This window comes from Hyperolius riggenbachi, chromosome 11 (genome assembly GCF_040937935.1).
Source record: "Hyperolius riggenbachi isolate aHypRig1 chromosome 11, aHypRig1.pri, whole genome shotgun sequence".
Lineage (NCBI taxonomy): Eukaryota > Metazoa > Chordata > Amphibia > Anura > Hyperoliidae > Hyperolius > Hyperolius riggenbachi.
The window spans coordinates 75,812,223-75,835,965 of NC_090656.1; the positions used below are offsets into that span (position 1 = coordinate 75,812,223).

Here is a 23,743-nt window from a genome sequence, read left to right on the forward strand (position 1 = left end):
TGCACACGCTGCCGCTCCATGCTCTGTGCACACGCTGCCGCTCCATGCTCTGCGCACACGCTGCCGCTCCATGCTCTGCGCACACGCTGCCGCTCCATGCTCTGCGCACACGCTGCCGCTCCATGCTCTGCGCACACGCTGCCGCTCCATGCTCTGCGCACACGCTGCCGCTCCATGCTCTGCGCACACGCTGCTGCACTCCATGCTCTGTACACACGCTGCTGCACTCCATGCTCTGTACACATGATGCTGCACTTCATGCTCTGTACACACGTTGCTGCTCCATGCTCTGTACACACGCTGCTGCGGCATGCTCTGTACACACCCTGCTGCTACATCCAAAGTTAACTGTAGCAGGGAATGAAAGCGGGCAGTGCTGTGAGCTGCAGGAAGCCTGCAGATATTGTGGTGTCTTAGCTTGTGCCTGTCCCCAGACACTGCACTGGACCTGGTCTGAGGGGGGATTCTGGGCAGCTGTAATCCCCCCTGCGTTTGCCTATGGTTGGGGGGGGGGGGGGGTCTGTTAGGATTAGGCATAGGTGGGATGTCAGTTAAAGAGGAACTCCAGTGAAAATAATGTAGTAAAACAAGTGCTTCATTTTTACTATAATTATGTATAAATGATTTAGTCAGTGTTTGCTAAAATCTTTCCTCTCCCAGATTTACATTCTGACATTTATCACATGGTGACATTGTTACTGTGGGCAGATTATGTAGCTGCTCCTAGCTGTTTTGGCTGTTAGAGACAGCTGTAAACAGCTAATTCCTGTCTGTGAACCTTGTTACATTGTAACAAACTGCCAAAAGTACCGCGGTACTCAGAGTTTCTTGTGGGAGGGGTTTCAGCACAAAATCAGTCATACAGCGACCCCTGATGGTCTGTTTGTGAAAAGCATTATATTTCTCATGTAAAAGGGGGTATCAGCTACTGATTGGGATAAAGTTAAATTCTAGGTTGGAGTTTCTCTTTAAAGTTAAGCATAGGTTGTTAGGGTTAGGCAGCAGTTGGGGAGTCCGTTAGGGTTAGGCATCGATAGAGGGAGTGAGAATCAAGTCAGGTTAGACCATAGTAAAATATTTGTAAAAATTACAGATATTTTACATATCATAATTACATTGAGCCTAATCGTAGAATTTAGGTAATTTTTTATGATTTTAGTTGTCTGTTTGGAGATTTTAGCTTAATGAAAAGTTGTAGACACAATAATAAATAAGAGGGTTTTTTTTTTCTTTACATGCAGGCGGTAGCAGGAAGTGGTAAGATGAACCCTGAAGTCTCTCTGCTTGACACAGAGGCAGGAAACTTATTACATTATGTACAAATATTTTTTCAGAAAGCAGGTTGCACAGTAACATTTTTGTTTGAGCGGGGTTTTAATTTAAAGCAAACTTGAAGTGAAAAAAAAAATATATGATGCAATGAATTGTATGTGTAGTACAGATAAATAATACAAAATTAGTAGCAAAGAAAAGAGTCTCATATTTTTATTTTCAGTTATATAGTTTTTTGTTTTTATAACATTGCATCATACTAACACAGTTGCACTACTCTGACTTTTAAGTTATAAAACAAAGCAGAAATAATGATCCTTTGAACTCTCCTGCAGGAAAACCTGATCTCAAACTGTCTTTCTTGGCTGTGTTAGTGCTTCAGAAAACAGGACTGTATACGACCCAGTGGGTCAAATAACTCAGAGAAGCTCTTTTGCATAGATAACAACTGACGGTTTTTAACTGTCCCTGCCTGTACTGTCTGGAAAACAATATGAGACTCTTTTCTTTGCTACTTATGGAGCTAAAATCTCAAAAAAAGAACTAAAAAAAAAAAAGAAAGAAATCCTAAAATGCAGGAAATGCTGGTGTACTTCTGACTGGCCTCTTGGCACAGCCTGTAATTTGCAATGCTACGACACATCTATTACAGGAGAGTGGTGAAATCTGCACGGCAGCCATTGCAACATTTTTATTTTTTTAAGGCTGAAGTGGAACGAGTCCAGCAACAATTTAAACATATCCTAAATAATAAATGAAGCCATTTCCTAACAACTCCACATTAAAAGTCTGGCTGTAGAGCCAGTAATCTCAGCCCTTCAAGCTGGAAGGACCTCCGGGGCTAAAGCCTACTTAACTGGCTCGCATCCAGGATCTGCGCAGCCAAATGGAAATAAGGTTTAGATTTAAGGCTGGTGAAGGAGCTCATAAAGTGCATCCAGGCTCAGAATAGAGTTCCTAGGTCTACCACTGGCACATCAGCCACCTGACTTCAGACAGCTCTCAGCAGGCCCAACCGCAGGGCAGAGACTTATAAAATTTACAGTTTGTTCATTTCAAAACCCACAGACTCCAAGGCCAGGATTTGCCAGAGTCACTAAAATTAACGGTAAACTTATTCAACGGAGGGCCTGCTCAGCGCAGCACTACTGTCACCGCAGCCTCACTAAAAAGGCAAAAACATACCGTAATGTACACACATGCACAAAAACACACACACGCACACACAGAGGTACACAGGTTGATTCAGCAAGTTTCTCTGGAGACAGTAACGTCTGTTTCAACTCCTACTTTTAAGGACAACTGTAGTGAGAAGTATGTGGAAGCTGCCATATTTATTTCCTTTTAAACAATAGCTGTTGCCGTGCAGCCCCGCTAATCTATATGGCTGCAATAGTGTCTGAATCACACCAAAAACAAGCATGTAGCTAATCTTGTCAGACCTGACAATAATGTCAGAAACATCTGATCTGCAGCATGCTTGTTCAGGGTCTATGGCTAAAAGTATTAGAGGCAGAGGATCAGCAGAATAGCCAGGCAACTGGTATTGCTTAAAAGGAAATAAATATGGCAGCCTCCATATACCTCTCACTACAGTTGTCCTTTAAGGATTTTTGTCCCTTTACTTTATCTCTAAAATGAAGAAAATTTTAAGGACAACCCTCGCGAAAAATGTAAAATTTAAAGTACATGCAAATCAAATGTACATTTCTCCCAATGTAGAATACACTATTAGGCCTGGAACCCACTGAAAACCGCAAACGCAAAACGCAACCGCTAGCGTTTTGTCTGAGCGGTTTGCAAGCGGATTCATGCGCGTTTTGGGTTGTGTTTTGCAACATTGTATTTTTTTCCCCAGCGGGTGCCTAGCGTTTTGCGTTTTGCGTTTTTATCCTGATTGGTCCTGTGAATTATTTTTAATTTTGTTACAGTGTGCTGAACCGCAAAACGCTAGCAAAACCGCTCAGTTTAGGTTTTGCTGAGCGTTTCTGCTAGCGTTTCAATACTTTACATTGAAGCGCTAACGCTCCCAAAATGCTGCAAACGCTCCTGTGGAAGTTGCCCCATCCATTAACATTAGCCCAGCGTTTTGGCAAACTGCTAGCGTATCGCAGTGCTGCCAAAACGCTGCCAAAAGCGCTCCTGTGGGTTCCAGCCCTAAGGCTGGATTCACATTTGTCAGTTTTTCTATGCATTTTCTGCACAAGAAAACTGAGAATCAATGTTGATCAATGGATTAAGTTCATGCTTGCGTGCATTTTTCAAATGCAGAAAATCAACTAAAAGCCATGCAGTACTGTCAACAAACGCATGCAGAAAACAACAAGTGTTAAATCTACTCTAAAACACCTTTTTCCTGTTTCTGTTACTGGTAGTAGGTACTGACAGATTTTGGACAAGTCCATCTGCTTATGGGAGATTTTTAGAGATATTTTTATTCTTTTATTCTTTACAAAAGCAATCCCTGGAAAGGACCTATACAAAGATGTCAGTCATCTTCCCTACTCATTTGCACACTATTGTGTGCAAATAAAGTAATACCGGAGAAACCCCATGAGGAGATGGACTAGTTCAAAACCTGACAAAATCAGACTGATATAAATAACATCGACATTAGGAAAAAAGTAATTAATAGTACATTTTACTCTGTGAAAAAGTATATTTTACATGTATATATTTACATTTTTACAATTTGTTTAGGAGAGTTGACCTTTAATGACATCAGCAAAGTTTCGTTGTACTTCTGCACTTCATTATATACTGAAACTGACATATAGGCATAACAAGGGCATACATTAACATTCTTTAAATTACAGAGTGATTCACTAGAGGTGGCCAAACACACAGATTGCCACCCAATGTGGTAAAATGAGCAATCCCTCAGGATCTGATCAGAGAGGGATCGGCTCCAACCATATCATACCGTTCCATTGAACATCGATGTTGTATCAAGAGGGTATATTACTGTTATTTTTGCAAATAAAGGCTTGTAATTTACACTTTTATTTCCAAATAAAATATTGTCACCATGCATTGTACTAGGGACATATTTTAAACGTTGTAAAAACCGGGACCAATGGGTAAATAAAATGTGTGCGTTTTATCCACAGTAGCACATTTTATTTTATATATAATGGCCGAAGCCTGATAAAGTAATTAATTTTTTTCCAATTTCTTTCTTATTATTCCCATTAAAAAGCATTTAGAATAAAATTATTCTTGGCAAAACATACCACCCAAAGAAACCCTAATTGGTGGTAAAAAAAACAAAAACAAGATATAGATCATTTTGGTGTGATAAGTAGTGATAAAGTTATTGGCGAATGAATTGAAGGAGCGCTGAAAGGCGAAAATTGCTCGGGTCCATAAGGGGAAAGACCTCTCAGTGGTGAAGTGGTTAAAGCGGAATATAACCCTGCATTTCAACTTTGCTCTAAAACATTATTTACAGTATATTATATGCAACCAGCATTTTTTTTTTTACTAGACCAGCATTGGAAGGGTTACACAGGGCTTTAAAGTCCCTAGAGATTTCTGCAACCGAATCCGAACTTGAGTTAGATACTTTTTGTTTACAAATATGTGTTTATTATGACTCATCTCTCTCACTGAGAAGGAGCTTGGAGGACAGCCAAAGAGATGTATCTATTGATAAACAGTTACACACTAACTAAATAGAATGTAACCATCTGAATGTCTGCACGGAACTTAAAACCTCTGTGTTTAACCCTTCCAATGCTGGTCTAGTAAAAAAAAAATGCTTTTTGCATATAATATGCTGTAAATAATGTTTTAGAGCAAAGTTGAAATGCAGGGTTATATTCCGCTTTAAGTTCAGGAAGACTGTGCATATGCAGAAAAGCAGTTATCCCAGTACAAGAATAGGCATTTGTACATTAGCCTTGCCATATACCTACCTGAGACCTGAGAAAAGTGCAGATGTGACAGGTCCTCTTGCAGTATGCAACCACTGCTCTGCAACATTTCTGCCAGATTTTATCTCCACCTCATCAAACTGGCTTTTCTGCATTTTGAGCAAAGCCGGAGATTAAATACATCAGAGTTCCCCTGAAGGCCTGCTTACATCAGTGAGAAGCTGTTAACAGCCCAACTCATTCATTAAACATTTCCCTGGTGGGACTCAGTCAGCCCAAAATATAATTAAGTGTTTATATTAGGTCAGATATGTCTGGCTTGTTGTGGTCAAAGCTTTGATCACAAGCAAACCGCACATCATCTTAACCAGCTTGACTAAAGATATCTGCTAGCCGAAGTAGTGACTCACGTTAAAAAACATCTATGGGTCACTTTACAAGCGTCTCCGCACCAATGTTACTAACCTCAAATTAATAGCTGGGATCTCTTGGCCACAGCAGTGGAGCTACGTGTATTTTTAGCTACTAAAGCAAAACGATTATCAAAAGAAACAATTCTCATTACCTAGACACTTACTTTGCTACATGTAGCAGGTTAATCACTCCTCTTTGCATAGGCTCCACCCCTCTGTCCCTTTACCCTTAGCTGTACAATCATTAAAACGTACACTAGTTAGTTTTTTCTTTTGTTAAAGAGATGATCATCTATGAGCATCTCAGGTGAAAATGGTCATCAGCAAAGTAGATCCACAAGGTCATTCATATGATTCACTAAATAGTGATTTTTTTTTGTTCCCCTCCAAAAAGTGGCGTTGGCTACAGATTCTGGGCACAAAAAGAGCACCATGGTAATTTGGGCACTGGGGAAAGCCACTAGTGGAATATTGGTAACATTACCAATATTACACTATAGTCAGTGGGTAAAATATTGGTAATTTTTACAGATATTTTACTAACTTCCAACCTAACCCTGTTCTCACACATGTCCTGCCTCTACCTATGCCTAACCATAACCTTCACTGACCCCCCTCTCCCCTGGCCACAAAATCTGCAGATAATAAACACTAAACCTAACCCTATGCTCACACAAGCCCTCCCTCTGCCGATCCCTAACTCTAACCAACACCAACAACCCCCCCCACACACATTTGGGCTGCACAATCTGATGACATTTGCACCGCATTCGCCACTGCCAGCCCTGATGATCTGGCAAGTCCCTCTTCTTTGTTGAATTGTACTACCCGGTCTATACTTTACCGGGTTGTACTACTAGATAGATGATGTGAGGGGAATACCTAGGTGGTCTAGTGGTTTCACTAACACCAATTTACTCTCGGCTTCTGCCTGAGCTAACCTCTCCTCCCCTTTTCCACTCCTACAACTAACGTCCACACTCCTAATACTAACCTGCCTTTAAACCTACCCCTATGGGATAAATATGGGGTTTTAGCATGCCTCGATAAGAGGCATACTTCAGCACCACACCTGCACCAAAATTACTTTGTCAGCGCCTGCAGTAATCAGGCAGCAACAATAGCTGCAATTTATTCATGACCAATAACCGCTACCACCCCGATGTCCGGCGTCCAAATAACTTTGTAGACACAGGTTATTGCCAGGTTTCGACAATATCTACTTACCACAGGAGTTCGCGAACTTCGGCACCCAAATTACCTGGTAGGTGCCAGAATAGCCCCAATTGGTCTATAGTCTAGAAGTCTATAGTCTGGACATCTGCATCAGTAGGAGTAATTTGCATGTTACCTTTGCCCCTTAAAGAGATACTGAAGTGTCTTTTTTTACCTTAGCTTGCTATACAGCCATCTTCAGCATTAACTTTCAAGCCGATTCACCACATTCCCGCAGCAGAATGTAACGATCGGTGTAACACAGAGAGGGTCTGATTACCGGTGATCTGCAGTATCACCGAGAATACAGATATATACCCGATTATTGATGATCTGCAGTATCACCGATAATCAGATATATTTTCTAACCTCTGGACACCTGAGAGATGAGCGTGTTTGGTGCAACAGTCATACTTTGAGGATAGCACCTGTAAGATAGTTGCTAGACAGTAAGAGCTACTGCTCTGGATCAGATTCCTTCCACAGGTCTGATGCTCCCCAAGGGGCAGAGCCAGGCTGAGAGAGTGGGAAGGACAGAACGTGAGTGACACCAATGGGCAGTGCCACTAACAGATCTGTGAACTATCTCTTAACAGGGGAGATAGCTCTCGAGGTCGGACAGGCCAGGTCGTAAACACACGGACAGATACAGTACAGAGACAGGAGACAGATGCAGAATCCTGGGACTAGCAGAGTTTGGCAACAAGGTATCAGAAAGACAAAGGTACAGAATCAGAGATCAGAAGAATGGTCAGAAAGGCGGAAGGTCATAACAGATAATCGACAATGCCTAGACTTGAGTGTGAGCTCCTAGATTCTCACACTCCAGGAACTGGACTAGATAATAACAATAATACAGATGGTACAGAATTCCTAGACTAAGGTGTGAGTTCCTTGGCCATCAACACCTTGGAAACTGGTCTAGATAATAATACAGATAATAACAGAATTCCTAGGCTAAGGTGTGAGCTCCGTGATCATCAACACCTACGAAACTGTCTAATAAACACAGATACTGACAAGGTCTGAGTGCTACCACGTAGTGATCGCAACGGCAGACACCAGATGAATGACCAGCACCCAGTATATATACACTAGTGCTCTCCAGCGCCTCCCCTAAGTGCTGGACCAATGAAAGTTGCTGAAATTGTCAGCTGACCGGCTTGGTCAGCTGACCCCCCTCTGACTGCCACAAAGGCCCTGCCTCTCTGCGCGCGCGTCCTCCTAAACCAGTGTGGACTATCAGTCCCAGCCACACCAGTCATGTGTTGTAATGTTCCTGCTGTGTTGGATGCGGAAACCGCCGCACCGCTGTCCGTGCGTGCGGCGTTTTCTCCGCATTCCGCATTACTGAGAGGAGCAGGCCTATGCATGCAACTTGCCGCATTGGACGCGGAATCCGCCGCCCTGTCGTATGAGCATGCGGCGGTTTCTCCGCGCTCCGACTGCGCGCCAGCTGCCATGTTGAACGCGGAGTCAGCCAACTCACTCTGAGTATTAGCGGCGGCTTTTCCACGTTTCCTCACACAGAACAAGTTACTTATGCCACTGAAATAGCCTAGCAAAGTTCCACGACTTTCCAGGTCGTATATTTTGCTGCTAGGAAGAGATAGAGCTGTGTGCAGTAGCTCTGCCTCTTCTTTAGTCAATCTCCGACAATCTCCACCTCTCTCAGTCTTCTTTCACTGACAGGGGCGGGGAGAGGTGGAGACTGAATGGAGAAGAGGCCGAGCTACTGATGGTGCCTAAACCTAAGGCCCCCCTGGTGGTGCCTAAACCTAAGACCCCCACTGGTGGTGCCTAACCCTAAGACCTCCCCTGCTGGTGCCTAACCCTAAAACCCCCTTTCCAGACACCCTTTCAAATGTAGAAACAATAACATATTTGATCATGTAAAATTTGTATATACAAACAAAATAATATGACAAACTATAACTTTGCCAGTTTCAAAACCATAACATATTTGAAAAACTTTAATGTTCTAATGTTGAAAAAGATTTGTTGGGCACCCTAATTTCTGCTTTGGGCTCTGTATTAACGATATTTGCATTAGTGCCTATGGCAGTGCCCAAATTGTCCACTAACAACCGGCACCCTTTTTTCCTGCTTCCCTTCCATGCACAGATCTGCATATCGTAATGAAAGGGCAGAGCAGCTGGATATGTTAGAGATGGACAGAATGGGGGATCGCTACAACAATGAAGGAGAAATGGGGGCACAGTTAAACAGGGTGATAGAATGTGGTAATTTATTTAAATAAACCTAGTTCCAGTTATTCTGCTTTCAGTGATTAATGAACAGAACGGTATGTGTTGGAAGCATGCTTGTAATTATAGTTGCCACTCCTTTCTCCGGCAGCAGGCCTCGTGTCTCCAGTCCATCTTCAAAGGGAAGACATTCGATGACCACAATGAGGACAGGAGAGACAGGAGAACTGCTGCCAGAACCAGGAGAGGTAACTCTAGTTACAAGCAAACTTCCAACTCTCTCACAGATAAGCTGATCCACCACCATTTACCACATACCTTCGGTATAAAATTGTCCATGAGTATAGAAGGTAATTATATACTAAATAGAATTTAAAATCTTACTTCCAAAACCAGCGTCTCATTGGTTGGTCCAGCTGCATACATGCTCTCAGGTTGATCAAACGGTCTCTGATAGCTAAAAACAGTTCCAGCAAATGAGAACTTTCCAGGCCAGTCAATGGTCCAGTCTCCTGTTAAATAGTACTTCTTGTTTAGGCTTCTTACAGCGAGGTAGCTAGTTGAGACCTCCATCTCCTGAACATGGATACTTCTTGCTCCTGCTGGTATTGTCACCACTGTGTAGTAATCTAAACAAAAACAGAGGCTTGGTTATAATTTAGTGATACAGTGGTTTGGTCTGATTGTCTGAATTACATTTACCAGTAAACACTTTGGCCTCGATTCATAAAGCATTCCCGCATTCGGAAATGCTGAAAACGGCTCACTTTACCGACCACACAGCAAAATCTGTATTCATAAAGGCTTTTTCCGCATGAAAAGCCGACATTCGCGAGCAGAGTGATAAATCACCGCCTTGCGCGGTGATTATCATAGCAAAAGTAACAAGTAGTCAATTCATAAAGATTAGAGGTAGCGGTATGCGGACGGGTATTACCGCTACCTCTGATGTGGCGAGAAGCGTGCAGAATACAGTGCAGTGAATGGGACAGACCCCCCAAGCAGCTGCAGAGAGAACACCGCACGGAGGGATTCCGCCTGCTTCTCCTGTTTCCGCATGCGTAGGACAGCCTAACGCCTGCCTACAGCGGAATATCTCTGCACGCCTGTCACATCTAGCTACATTTTTATGAATTACCACCCTGAAGGCGGAAATACCGACAGCGGTGTTTCCCTGCTCGACTTTACCTTACCGACAGCACTTTTATGAATCGAGGCCTTTGTGTTGTGGATTTAACATGTATCTGGATACTATGTGCAGGTCTAGACCGTTTACTTGTGGGTTAACTGCTCAGGACCTATACATGAAAGTTATCTACAAGCCCTACTCCATAGAGCCAAATTAATCCATGCCATGCACTGATGAGGATCAAACAATCCGAAACAGCCTGTATGCATGTTGGATTATTATGGCTCTGTACACATTAACAAGCGGACACATCATTGCATTCCAGCGGTTCTGGAGGTGTGTTTAGCTTCTAAGGGTACAATGGTTAATTTGCATATATTCAGCAGTGGTGCCTGGGAGACATCTCGAGCTCACTCTAACCTGAATTATTGCAAATTCTTTCTGTTTTAGGAAAGCAAACTTTTGTTTTTCTTAACATCTTAGTAAGGGGGCTTTTAGGACCATTGTAGTCCCTTACACACCCCAATGAGTTCTGGGTCACCATGAGCTTGCTGGTTAGTCTGTGCCTCTCGGATTTACAAGCCCTACTCCATAGAGCCAAATTAATCCATGCCATGCACTGATGAGGATCAAACAATCCGAAACAGCCTATATGCATGTTGGATTATTATGGCTCTGTACACATTAACAAACTGACACATCATTGCATTCCAGCGGTTCTGGAGGTGTGTTTAGCTTCTAAGGGTACAATGGTTAATTTGCATATATTCAGCAGTGGTGCCTGGGAGACATCTCGAGCTCACTCTAACCTGAATTATTGCAAATTCTTTCTGTTTTAGGAAAGCAAACTTTTGTTTATCTACATAAGAGTCCTCTTACAATACTCTTTTTGTGTTGCAGTCCTTTGCACATTTTTTGAATGGTTAAATTGATTTCTCACTTAATAAATTGTCTATATATTGTGTATTCATTCATGAAATTTGATTAAAAAATATTTATACATTAACCACTTCTCCCCCAAAGGGTTTTACCCTAACGGACCAAAGCAATTTTCACCTGTCAGCGCGCCTCCCTTTCATTTGCCCATAACTTTATTACTACTTATCACAACAAAATGCTCTATACCTTGTTTTTTTTGCCACCAATTAGGCTTTCTTTTGGTAGTACATTTTTCTAAGAATTATTTTATTCTAAATGCATTTTAACAAGAATAATAGGAAAAAATGGAAAAAAATATTTTTTTTATCAGTTTTCAGCCATTATCGTTTTAAAATAAAACATGCTACCATAATTAAAACCCATGCATGTTATTTGCCCATTTGTCTTGGTTATTACACCATTTCAATTATGTTCCTATCACAATGTACTGAGAAAATGTATGTATGGTGATGGCGAGTGATGCATTAAAACATCCTGGAGCCATTAAGAGGCTCTAGCAGGAAGTTTTAATGCATTTGCTTGCCGCTAAGTGGTTAACAATGTAGCAGATCATTAGCTGAGTTAACTTTCGGTAAGTGTTTAGTCTTGTATAAATCCTGGTCTGCCACATGTAGCACTCCCTTTAAATTTAGTGTAAGAGCATTAAAAATTACCATACATCTTCAGTTTAAATATAAGTATTTCTCAGAATGACTTAAATTCCACTTATTTGCAACCATGACATCAGTACTATCTTTGGAGTACATATTGTAGATAAGCTTCCACCCTACAACACAAGAAGTTTGTTGCACAGGGTGAAAGCCTTTCTTATGTTTTCCATTCCAACATCCACACTAATCCAGTGACAGGCGGCAAACTTGAAAGCCTTGGACACAGGCTAGAATAAACGCTGTGTAGGCGGCCTATAATGTTCGCCTATACTGAGAATCTTGCATGTGTACAGCACCTCCCAATCCCCCTTAGTAGATTGGCAAGCAATCTGCCTCATTCACCACTCCATCAGCCGGCCTCCTCTCTAAAAGTCCCAGTCCCTGCCTCGTTCATGTCTAGGAACTGTTGTGTTTTTTTTGCATTCAAAAACCAAGTTAGCAAGCTGAAGTAAATGTTGTTGTTAATCTTTGCTATAAGTAGATCTAGATGGAATGGATTTTCTTATTGTCAACAAAAGTGGATTTTCATTTAAACACTTAAGGACTGCAGTCTTAAAACCCCTTAAGGAACAGACCCTTTTTTCCATTCAGGCCACTGCAGCTTTAACGGTTCATTGCTCGGTCATACAACCTGCTATCTAAATCAGGGGTCTCAAACTCGCGGCCAGCGGGCCATTTGCGGCCCTCGATACAATATTTTGTGGCTCTCGCTGGCAAAAGCTTCCTTATAGTTCGCTTCAGTGCTCCCAAGTAATCCGCCGCATCCCCGCCGCTAAACAAGGGCTGCAGATCCAAATCGCCCGGGGGGCAATCCACTGGCATTTCCTGGAAGGGGCAGAGCTTTCAGCTTCAGCTCTGCCCCTCCTGATGTCAATCGCCGCTCGGATCGCCGCCTCTCCCCGCCCCTCTCTGTGAAGGAAGAGTGAGGGGCGGGCAGAGGCGGCGATGCGCCGCGTTTGTGAAATTCCTTATGCGGCCCAGCCTCATCCTGACTTTGCCTCCTGCGGCCCCCAGGTAAATTGAGTTTAAGACCCCTGATCTAAATGAATTTTACCTCCTTTTCTTTATACTATCCAGCGTTCTTTTGGTGCTATTTGATTGCTGCTGTGATTTTTAGTTTTTATTATATTCATCAAAAAAACATGAATTTTGTCAAAGAAATTATTTTTTTAACTTTCTGTGCTGACATTTTTCAAATAAAGTAACATTTCTATATACATTTTTGTCTAAATGTATTGTGCTACATGTCTTTGATCAATAAATAGACACTTATTGGATTTTTTTTTTTGTTTGGGTAAAAGTTATAGCATTTATAAACTATTTTAAATTTTGATGACAGGTGGTCTATGAGGGGCCGAATTTTGTGGAACCGGTCATAAGCAAGGTGGCCTCTTAGATGACAGGTTGTATTGACACTGAAGTGCAGGAAGCGCAGGATGTTCTCAAATCGTGACCTGGACATGGCAGCAGAGAACATGGGCATGTGATGTATTACGTGCGTAGACCAATAAGACCGCAATACATTCTTTTTGACTAGACCCATGTTAAGGAGAAGGCCCCCAAAAATGTTACGTTCAGAAACTTGGAGTGGCTGTGCATGGTAGCTTCTTGGATTGGGCGGGTGTTTGGGTGCCCGCAGGGGGCAGATTAGGGTCTGATCTGATGAGTAGCAGTGACAGGTGGTGACAGAGGGTGATTGATAGGTGATTGACAGGTGATCAGGACCCCCCAGGGGGGCAGTTTAGGACCTGATCTAAAATATAGCGTTGACAGATAGTGACGGGTGATTAATGGGTGATTCGGTGCAAACAGTGGTCTGAGGGGTGCTGTGGGCGATCAGGGGGCAGGATCAGTGTGTTTGGGTGCTTACTACAATGGGTGTCTCCTCCCCTGGTGGTACCTTGATCACTGGGACCACCAGGGTAGGAGGAGGCCTGTAAAATACACTTTTTATACATTACAAAGTGTATTATACACTTTGTACAGGGAAATCGGGCTGTTTACAACCCGCCGGCGCTTCTAAATGGCCGGCAGGTTGACGTCGCAGGTGGGCGGAACCTAATGCCGGCGGATGCGCGCGCATCCCTGCGCGCGATCCCCGGCTAATTAGTCCCCCAGGTGCCACCGCCGATCGGCGTTACGCGGTCCTGGGGGTGCCACTTTGCCCTTGCCTATTGGTAGTAGGCAGTCGGCAAGTGGTTAAAAGAAATGCTCCACTTAAAAACTATGCTTTCTTTTCTAACAGTAGAGATAAGGATAACCAGTGATAACTGTGATACATCATAACATATCTAATATCAAACTAAAGCCAACAAAAATCTGCAGTGCGCAGGGAAAACCTTAAACAAAACAAATCTCTATTCCGCTTGACTGAAAGCTTCTTACCGTTGGTTTTGTGATGGTTCATGTACTGTCCTCTGTAAAATTTGCATGTTGAGTTATCCCCTTTACAAACCCCGCAGGCATCCAGGGCTGCTTTTGATCCAAGAACGTAATCGCAGCCCACGAGCTGGCACCAGAATGACAGAAATACAAGGTGTGTTAGAGGAGGGAGACTGTCAGAGGCTATCACATCACACAATGCACAGAGAGCGTTTCCCCATGCTGACTAGGAGCCAATCTGAAATTACCATCCGGGCTCTCACTTGTACTCTGCATTCAGGAAAGAGAGGTTTACACCACCGCAGATAATAGGACTGTGAAGGCAGCCAATTCATTTTGCACTTGCTTAAAAGCTGAACTGAGGTTAGCGTGAATTAGCTGTGATTTGTCCTGACAGATTACAGTAGGCTTGTGTTCTGCCACCGGATGAGCTGTGCTATCAACCTCTGGAAAGTTATTCGAAAGCTGAAGAGCATTCTGCACACCTGGGCTTATCTAAAGGGCCCTTGTTAGTAGATCGTACTACAGTACAGAAAGTGAGAAGGAACTTTTTTGGTTCTTCCTCATTACTGTGTTTAAAACCACTTGTCTTGTGCCACCAGTCCAGGGCATTACGGTGACAGGCCCAGATTTACATCACGGGAGCCTATAGGCACAGATGTCCTAGCACCCTAGACTTCATCCTCCATGAACCTTAAAACCCCTCGCTGAACCGCACTGCAAGTGTGCTGGCTGGCCCAGCTGTCAAGGCCAGTTCACATTGGGCTTTCTGGCAATCACGTTCGGGTCAGCGATCGCAATTCTGCGGCAACATTTTGCGATTTCAATGCAATTTGCGCTTGTGATTCCTGTCAATAGAATGAGAATCACAGCGCAATCACCCCAAAGACACTGCATGCAGTGCATTTGCAATTGATCGAGATCCCAAACTCCGCAGTGTGATTTTATACATAGGGATACATTAGTAGCAGTGCTTTGCTGATCGCCGTTGATCAGCAAAGCACTGAAAAAGCGGCAAGTGTGAACCAGCCCTAACTTCTTCCTTAGTTCTCTTGCCTGTCACAGGTAGCTAGAGGTGCCCTTAGTATTAGGTAGCCAGAGCTATCCTTTAGTATTAAAGAGGCACTACAGCGAAAAACTGTAAAATGTAAAATATGTGCAAACATATATAAATAAGAAGTACATTTTTTCCAGAGTAAAATGAGGGTACTTATCCGTTAGCCGGGCGCATCCAGAAGGTGGCGCTAATTACTATTCCCCCTCCAGGCCGCCATGGATAGTAGGGAAAGATGCAACTCTGGTGGAGTTTTGTCGTCACCTAGAGGATGCGCCCGGCTAACGGATAAGTACCAAAATAAGCCATACATTACTTTTCTCCTATAATGCTGTCGCTTACAGTAGGCAGTAGAAATCTGACAGAAGTGACAGGTTTTTGACTAGTCCATCTCTTCATAGGGGATTCTCAACAAGGCTTTTATTCTTTATAACGATTTTCCCTAAAAAGGATTTAAACAATGATGCTGGCCAGCTTCCCTGCTCCCTACACAGTTTTTTGGCAGTTGGACAGAGCAACTGCCATTCACTAAGTGCTTTTGAAAATAAATATATCCCTGATAAGACACAAAGCTTCAGCATTAGGAGAAATAAGGAAGTGTTGCTACAGATATAAATGTGAGTCTGTTCGATCAACTATGATGTACCAGATATAAACTTTATATGTTCATCTAACGCTACACAGTGCATAGACTACATATACTGTATGTATTGTCATTCATACCTTTTTGGGGGCTGCAGGTGGTCTTTAGGCATTGGGGAGATAAATATAGACCTGAAAATATCCTGGTAATGTTATCAAATTCACTTACTTACAACTAAGCCTGCAACTTGAGCAGTAGTTGCATAGACCTATATTATAGCCAACTACAAGCCTCAACGACAGCTGTAACTGCAAGTCATCAATGTTGTGGCAAAGTTGTTCTATTTCATAAAGTGATTAAAGGGTTGTGACCAATGAAACCACTGCCATACATCCTTGACATAAACCCAACATAAGCACCTGACTCCAAATACAACTACGAATCTATTTTGAAAGCACTTAGAATGAGGCATTGCAGTATGTCGCTATGTTGGAGAAATATATGACATGGCACAATGACTGAATTTACCAGTAGTAGTTATTACCTCACAGCCACCATCAATACACACATCATATCCGCTGGCAGAACAGGGCGTTCCATCCTTAACTTTATTGGACAGCGCGAAGAAGAAGTCAAAGTCCTCCGCTGTGCAGTATAACTTGCAGATATTCTCCTCTGGAACACAGAAAGGTGACAATTTATGACTAGCAACTATTGGGGTTAATATTCATGGTGGAAATAACTGCTGCCAATTGCTTATTGGGGTGTTTTTATAGGCCCCTACATATCCATGATACTGCAGAACTGCAACTAGTAAAGCGGATTGAAAAAGCCGCTAGTAAAAGTGAAGTCATAGTTATGGCCTATTCAGATATTAATTGGGATATTGACGCTACTCACTCTGGTAAAAGTGGCAGATTTCTGGCAACACTACAAGACAGTTAGTTGACTCAAATGGATTGGAGCTGAAAATGAAATCGCTAGGTATATCAAATCAGATCCAAATAAGTTTTACAAGTATATCAATTCTAAAAAACAAAACAAAAACAAAAACAAAAAAACTTACTTTGCTTCTGTCTTCAAAAGGGAAACATTATTGTAGCAAATTACAGATGCGGAAGGGTCCCAATCTTCCAATTTTAATATTAAATACTTAAAGGGAACCTGAAGTGAGTACAATTATTTAAAATAAACACACGACGTAGCTGCAAATGAATATTACATACTAACCTCACTGTCAGTTCCTCTCAGAAGCTCACCATTTTCTTCTTACAGTGATCCCTTCCAGTTCCGACAATATTTTGTCAGAACTGAATATACCAGTTGCTGTCAGTTATATATCAGCAGCTGCCAGTTACAACTGAATGTGCAAGGTAATGTCCATGTTTTCCTATGACTCAAATGGGTGATATTACAGTTTAACAGCGTGCTGACCAGGAAGCTGTTATGGGGTAATGGCCATTTTTAAAATGGAGGATGGAGAATTCCATTGATCACAGTGGACAAATGGGACGCAGGAGAGAAGAAAGAGATTGAGGAGTAGACTACACAGGAGGTAAGTATGACCTGTGCATGGTTATTTTGACTTTTTATTTTCAGTTCAGGTTCTCTTTAAGGCAGGAAGAAGTGAAGGCAAGACTACAAAACTAAATGAGAGGTTCTTAGAGATGCTACACAAGACTTAATTGTCAGATCTGACAAGCTTAGCTGCTTGCTTGTTTCTGGTATTAATCAGCCACTACTGCAGCCAAACAGATCAGCAGGGCTGCCAAGCAACTGGCATTGTTTTAGTTGTCCTTTAAATGTGTTCAATAAAGTCTATTTTTGATTTTATTCCTTTTAACAATGTTATCATTTTGGGTGCCTGTTACATTTAAATGAAAAGCCCACTTTAATTGTTTAAAGAGACATACAGTATATATCCTATCATTGCATACAGTATAGATGGTAGAAAATCACCAGATCCAAAGCGTAGTGAAGTCATGCAAATGTGTTTGTTCTCCTGCTCACCTTCCACTCTAGTGTAGGGTTTCCACTTGTAATACCATCCTCTGAATGGCTTACTGTTGTACTCTGCACACTGCTGGGCGCGGAAGTCCGGAGTATTAGAGGGGCAAGCCTGGGCATTGCAGATCTGATAAATACGGCTTGAGCCTTGGCAATACTTCCCTCCGTACTGAGGTCTAGGATACAGGAACAGTGATAACTTGGTATTAAAATCCAGAAACTGCTAAAACAAGTAAACCAAATGTATAAACACCATTTATGAAAATAAACTACTCCTATTCACCAATATACAGTGCATGAAAAACTTGCACAATACTTAGAATTCCGGGTTTGGGCAACATCTGGAGAAACAGTTAGCACTTAGGCTTGTTGCTCTGAATCTTAGGTTCAGATGCCACCAGGAATACCATCTATGTGTAGTTGCCTTATTATGCTAATGTGTGCTACATTTTCCTACCAGGTCACGACATCCAATCAAACATGTATACAAAGTATGCACATGTGTATGACTGTGTAGGGATTGAAACATACTTTGAGGACAGGGAAAAGAAAAGGATGGGGGGTAGGAAAATTTAAAGAAAACATTTCAAGGAAAAGTCAACAGTCATATCCCTGATCAAGGACACTAGATAATGGCTCGCTACAGAGAATAGGGTATTTCCTGCCATAAGCTTCCAAAACTTTTTTTTTCTCTAACTGATCCCCACATTTAGTTATTTCCAGATCCAATAATGTAATGTTCCTTGGATCAATGGAATAGGTGAGGTGAATTTTACACCTGTTGATATTCAGAGACAAACTCCTTGAACTGAGGCTCGGAACCCCTCCACAGGACAAGCACATCATCGACGTACCATAACCACAGGGCAACCCTGACTGGAACAATTCACTATGGCAAACCACCAACTCCTTCCATATTCCAAGATATAGGCAGGTGTATGATGGAGCATATGCTGCCCCCATGCTTTTCTCCCTTACCTGATAGTAGTACCTGTCCTCAAAAGCAAAATAGATGTTATTTAGCACACATGACATCATCTAAGAACAGGTTATGTAGGTCATGCAATGGATAGGCCTGAAAGAAAAAGAATCCCAAGACTCACCTCATGTGGGATTGAGGTATACAGTGATTCTACATCAATTGGCGCAAATAACCACCCCTCTTCCATTCTAAAATTCTTCAAATGATCATTATTCTGTAGATGTTGAGCAGGGATTATATTTTTTCACAGAGTCCTGGGGGTATACCTTTGCCTTTTATATAACCCTTCAGAGATGAGACATTTCACTTTCTCCTAAGGCGTTTATTGTTAAGGTTTCTACTATATGACCAAAACATCGATCTTAGTTCGTTATTTTGATAACCCTTTATATTCACCCCCCAACACTTCATATTCACACACCACCCATCCCCCCCCCCCCCCCCTTCTTCAATTTCAAGTTCAATTTCCTGATAATACGAATGCCATGTTGGCCAGTTAGCTATCCTTTCTTTTTCATGTAGGCAGAGTTAAAGAGACTCCGTAACAAAAATTGCATCCTGTTTTTTTATCATCCTACAAGTTCCAAAAGCTATTCTAATGTGTTCTAGCTTACTGCAACACTTTCTGCTATCACAGTCTCTGTAATAAATCAATGTATCTTTCCCCTGTCAGACTTGTCAGCCTGTGTCTGGAAGGCTGCCAAGTTCTTCAGTGTTGTGGTTCTGCTATGAACTCCCCCTTTCAGGCCCCTCTCTGCACACTGCCTGTGTTATATTTAGATTAGTGCAGCTTCTCTCTGCTCTTTTATCTTTTACAAGCTGGATAAATCGTCCTCTGAGCTGGCTGGGCTTTCACATACTGAGGAAATTCAGACAAGGGCAAAGCTGTTTGCAGGAAGAAAAGAGCAGCCTGAAACTTCAGTGCATGAGAGATGCAGAGGGAAAGAAACACACAAATGATCTCTTGAGATTCAAAAGGAATGCTGTATACAGCCTGCTTGTGTATGGATGTATTTTCTATGTGTGGACATATTGTACATCAATCTACTTCCTGTTTTGGTGGCCATTTTGTTTGTTTATAAACAAACTTTTTAAAACTGTTTTTAACTACTTTTAATGCGGCGGGGAGCGGCGAAATTGTGACAGAGGGTAATAGGAGATGTCCCCTAACGCACTGGTATCTTTACTTTTGTGCGATTTTAACAATACAGATTCTCTTTAAGGATGATATATATTAAGAGATGGTGACTTTAACATCACTGTCTCACTCTGTCATTTAGGTTGTTTTGGTTCTTTTGTTATTTACACAGCACTGATGAGAGAAAGTAGGGTCTTACACTGGGTTGTTGCAGGACCTTTCTTGATACATGACTCCACCTCCACAAGTTCTGGAGCACTCCGACCAGTCTGTCCAATCAGACCAACCTCCATTAACCGGTCTAGGTCCATGGTCTCCAAACCTCACACACTGTCCTCTTCGACACCACTATTCAGAAACACAAAGACAGGAACACACTTAAATAAACTGAATGTTATTGAGGTTAAATATCAGGAATTTTTGCAAGGTTGGCCATGCAGTACTCAGTCATCACAGGTTACATGTTCAGTTTCAAACAGAGTCAAGTCATGAAGGAATTCCCTAGAGAAACATATTGTTACAAACTATCACTAGTACTCCTCATTGCATACAGAATGCTATGTACAGTAAAAAATAAATAAATAAAAATAAAGCAAGATAATCACTATGAGCTGGATTTAACAAGCTGAGGGATTGCACTGCGCAATAACTCAGCTTGTTTTGGCTGTGATCACAAGCCTGGATTGCACTGTGCAATAACTCGGTTTGTTGTGGCTGTGATCACAAAGCTGAATTGCACTGTGCGATAACTCACCTTGTTGCGTCTGTGATCACAAGGCTGGTTTGCACTGTGTGATAACTCTGGGTGTTGTAGCTGTGATCACAAGGCTGGATTACACTGTGTGATAACTTGGCTTGTTGTGTCTGTGATTGCAAGGCTGGATTGCACTGTGTGATAACTCTACTTGTTGTGGCTGTGTTTTGAAGGCTGGGTTGCACTGTGTGATAACTCTGGGTGTTGTAGCTGTGATCACAAGGCTGGATTGCACTGTGCAATAACTCGGCTTGTTATGGCTGTGATCACAAGCCTGGATTGCACTGTGCAATAACTCGGTTTGTTGTGGTTGTGATCACAAAGCTGAATTGCACTGTGCGATAACTCACCTTGTTGCGTCTGTGATCACAAGGCTGGTTTGCACTGTGTGATAACTCTGGGTGTTGTAGCTGTGATCACAAGGCTGGATTACACTGTGTGATAACTTGGCTTGTTGTGTCTGTGATTGCAAGGCTGGATTGCACTGTGTGATAACTCTACTTGTTGTGGCTGTGTTTTGAAGGCTGGGTTGCACTGTGTGATAACTCTGGGTGTTGTAGCTGTGATCACAAGGCTGGATTGCACTGTGCAATAACTCGGCTTGTTATGGCTGTGATCGCAAGGCTGGATTACACTGTGCAATAACTTGCCTTGTTGTGGCTGTGATTGCAAGGCTGGGTGTCAATACAGCCACCAGCATGTGACCCTGAAATGCAGATGCTATAGTTTTCTGCTGCCTTCTGCACATCGGGATGCACACACAGCTACACTTTAATTTCCATGTAGTTGTGGGCAGCACAATTTGTAGGTAGGCTATTTGCAACATTTTAGCACTACACCATATGCACACATATGTGAAGTGCATGAAAGGTGCAAGGGGTTTATTTCAATTTGCTGCTACACTGATGTAAACTAGAAGCATCAGCCTTTCGCATTATCCAGTCAATCTATGTAGGTAAGTGAGACCATGGCAGGACATCAGCGGAGTCCAGAGCTTGAAAAATGTTTTGATGCCGGAGACAGCCTCTCTTCAATCAAGACTACAAGCAAGATGAAAAGATTCTACAGTCAAGACTAGAAGAATTTGGGGGGAGACATCACTTGGCGACTGGGTGGGAGGGGAGAACAATGCTCTAGACCAACGCTCACCCCAGTCAATGCACCAAGCTAGCCTGTGTATGGGGCTTTGATACAAGTAGTTCAGTCAGCTTGGCTAGTACTTGTATCATCGATTGGCTGAAATATTCCAATGCAGCTCATTGGTTGACATCCATGTTTTGATTGGTGCAAGATATGAAAGATGCTTGTAGATACATCCAATTGATGGCCAAAAGAATCATAAATGATAGATTTGGCCATCAAAATTGTAATGTCTGTATGTATCAATATGATTAATTTAGCAAAAATACTGCAGTTTCCCAAAAATATATTCTAAATGTTTCACTTACAAATACAAGGGGCGTGCCTTAACATTTGACTATGTTAGTATATATGAAGAGCATTGGATGAATTCTGATATCTTACCATGTTGAGGCCACAGACTGTTCCTTCTGCTGCTGGCATAAATTTTGTTTCACACCGATGGCCAGATTTTTGACACCAGAGGGACTTGCATATATCCTGTAATGAATACAAGGCAGAGTAAAGTTGTTAGGTTTAACAACAGGATTACTTAACCACTTCCCGACCGCCGTATATACAAATGGCGGCCGGGAAGTGCACCCAGCAAGGACCGCCGTATAGACAAATGGCGGCGGTCCTTGTAGGGGCATGGGCGGAGCGATCGCGTCATCCGTGACGCGATCCTCTGCCGGGAGTCGGAAGCCCGGCATTTTGCCTCTGCTCGCCGGCCACTTAGCAGAGCCGGCGAGCGGAGGAATCCGTAACAATGGCCAATCAGAATGTATAAGGCACTTTGTTAGGTAAACAAAGTGCCTTATACGTGCTTCCTCCTCGCCTCGTGGTCTCATTGTTGCAGAGACCACTAGCGAGGAGGAAGCACTTTGTAAGTATACACAGCACAGCGTTTTTTGCCTAACAGCCCCCCTGATCACCCACCCCAGGCCTCATACCCCCCCTGATCACCCCAGCAGACCCCTGCCTAGCACCCTTGCACCCCTGCAAACCCCCCCCCCCCCCCCACCTGCCACTAACTAGCGACGCTGCCCCTTAGTTTAGGTCCCTAACTGCCTCCTAGTCACCCCTGATCCCCCCCCCTACCTTTAGATCACCCCCAGACCCCATCCCAGACTACCCCCCTGTATACTGTATACATCTGTATACAGCTACCTTACCCCCTGATCCCCCTCTGATCACCTGTCTATCACCTGTCCATCACCCCTCAGCACCCCCACCCATCAGAGCAGACCCTAACTGCCCCGCAGGGGTAACCGATCACCTGCCCAGGCCCTCGATTGCCCTCATACCCCCCTCCTGATTACATCCCCTGCTGTTTGTTTACATCTGTCCTCCCCAGCGATCACTAACTGATCTGCGATCAGTCACCCCCTGTGTCTGCCTCTCATCAGATCAGGACTCAGTCTGCCCCGTGCGGGCTCCTGATCAACCCCCCACCCCCTCAAATCGCCCTCAGACCCCCCCCCCCCTAATCACCGTCCAAGTGCATTGTATTTGACTGTGCTGTGATTGTATCGATTGTGCTGCGCTTGTATTCGATTGTGCTGCGATTGTATTTGATTGTCCCGTGATCTGCTTCGTTTGTCCCGTGATTGTTTGATTGCCTCTGAGACCCCACTTCCCACCAACCCCCACCCCACCACCACCCCCACCCCCCATCACCTTCCGAGTGCATCAGATTTGATTGTGCTGCGCTTGTATTCGATTGTGCTGCGATTGTATTTGATTGTCCCGTGATCTGCTTCAATTGTCCCGTGATTGTTTGATTGCCTTTGAGACCCCCAGGGGCGCCTCTAGCCATTTTGTCACTCTAGGCAAGAAAACCTGTGGCAGAGGGGGCAAAGGTAGCACAGGGGGACAAAGAAAGGCACAAGGGGACATAAGGAAGCACATGGGGACATAAGGAGGCAGAGGTGGCACAGGGAGACTGAAAGATGCACATGGAGACAGAAGGAGGCACAAAGGGAGACAGGAGGCATAAAGGGAGACCGAGGGACAAACAGGGG

General features: G+C 43.1%; 1 protein-coding gene across 5 annotated transcripts in view; it reads right to left on the reverse strand.

Moving 5' to 3' along the window:
* ADAMTS18 (ADAM metallopeptidase with thrombospondin type 1 motif 18) overlaps positions 1-23,743 on the reverse strand; it is a 196,392-nt gene that overhangs the window by 41,719 nt on the left and 130,930 nt on the right. For all 5 annotated transcript variants that reach the window (XM_068260418.1, XM_068260416.1, XM_068260417.1 and 2 more), the window contains 6 exons: positions 22,125-22,220; positions 20,046-20,194; positions 17,730-17,902; positions 16,264-16,394; positions 14,086-14,209; positions 9,367-9,611 (listed from right to left, as the gene is read on the reverse strand). In XM_068260418.1, coding sequence (XP_068116519.1) covers positions 9,367-9,611; positions 14,086-14,209; positions 16,264-16,394; positions 17,730-17,902; positions 20,046-20,194; positions 22,125-22,220 — 918 coding nt within the window. The remainder of the gene's footprint in view (positions 1-9,366; positions 9,612-14,085; positions 14,210-16,263; positions 16,395-17,729; positions 17,903-20,045; positions 20,195-22,124; positions 22,221-23,743) is intronic.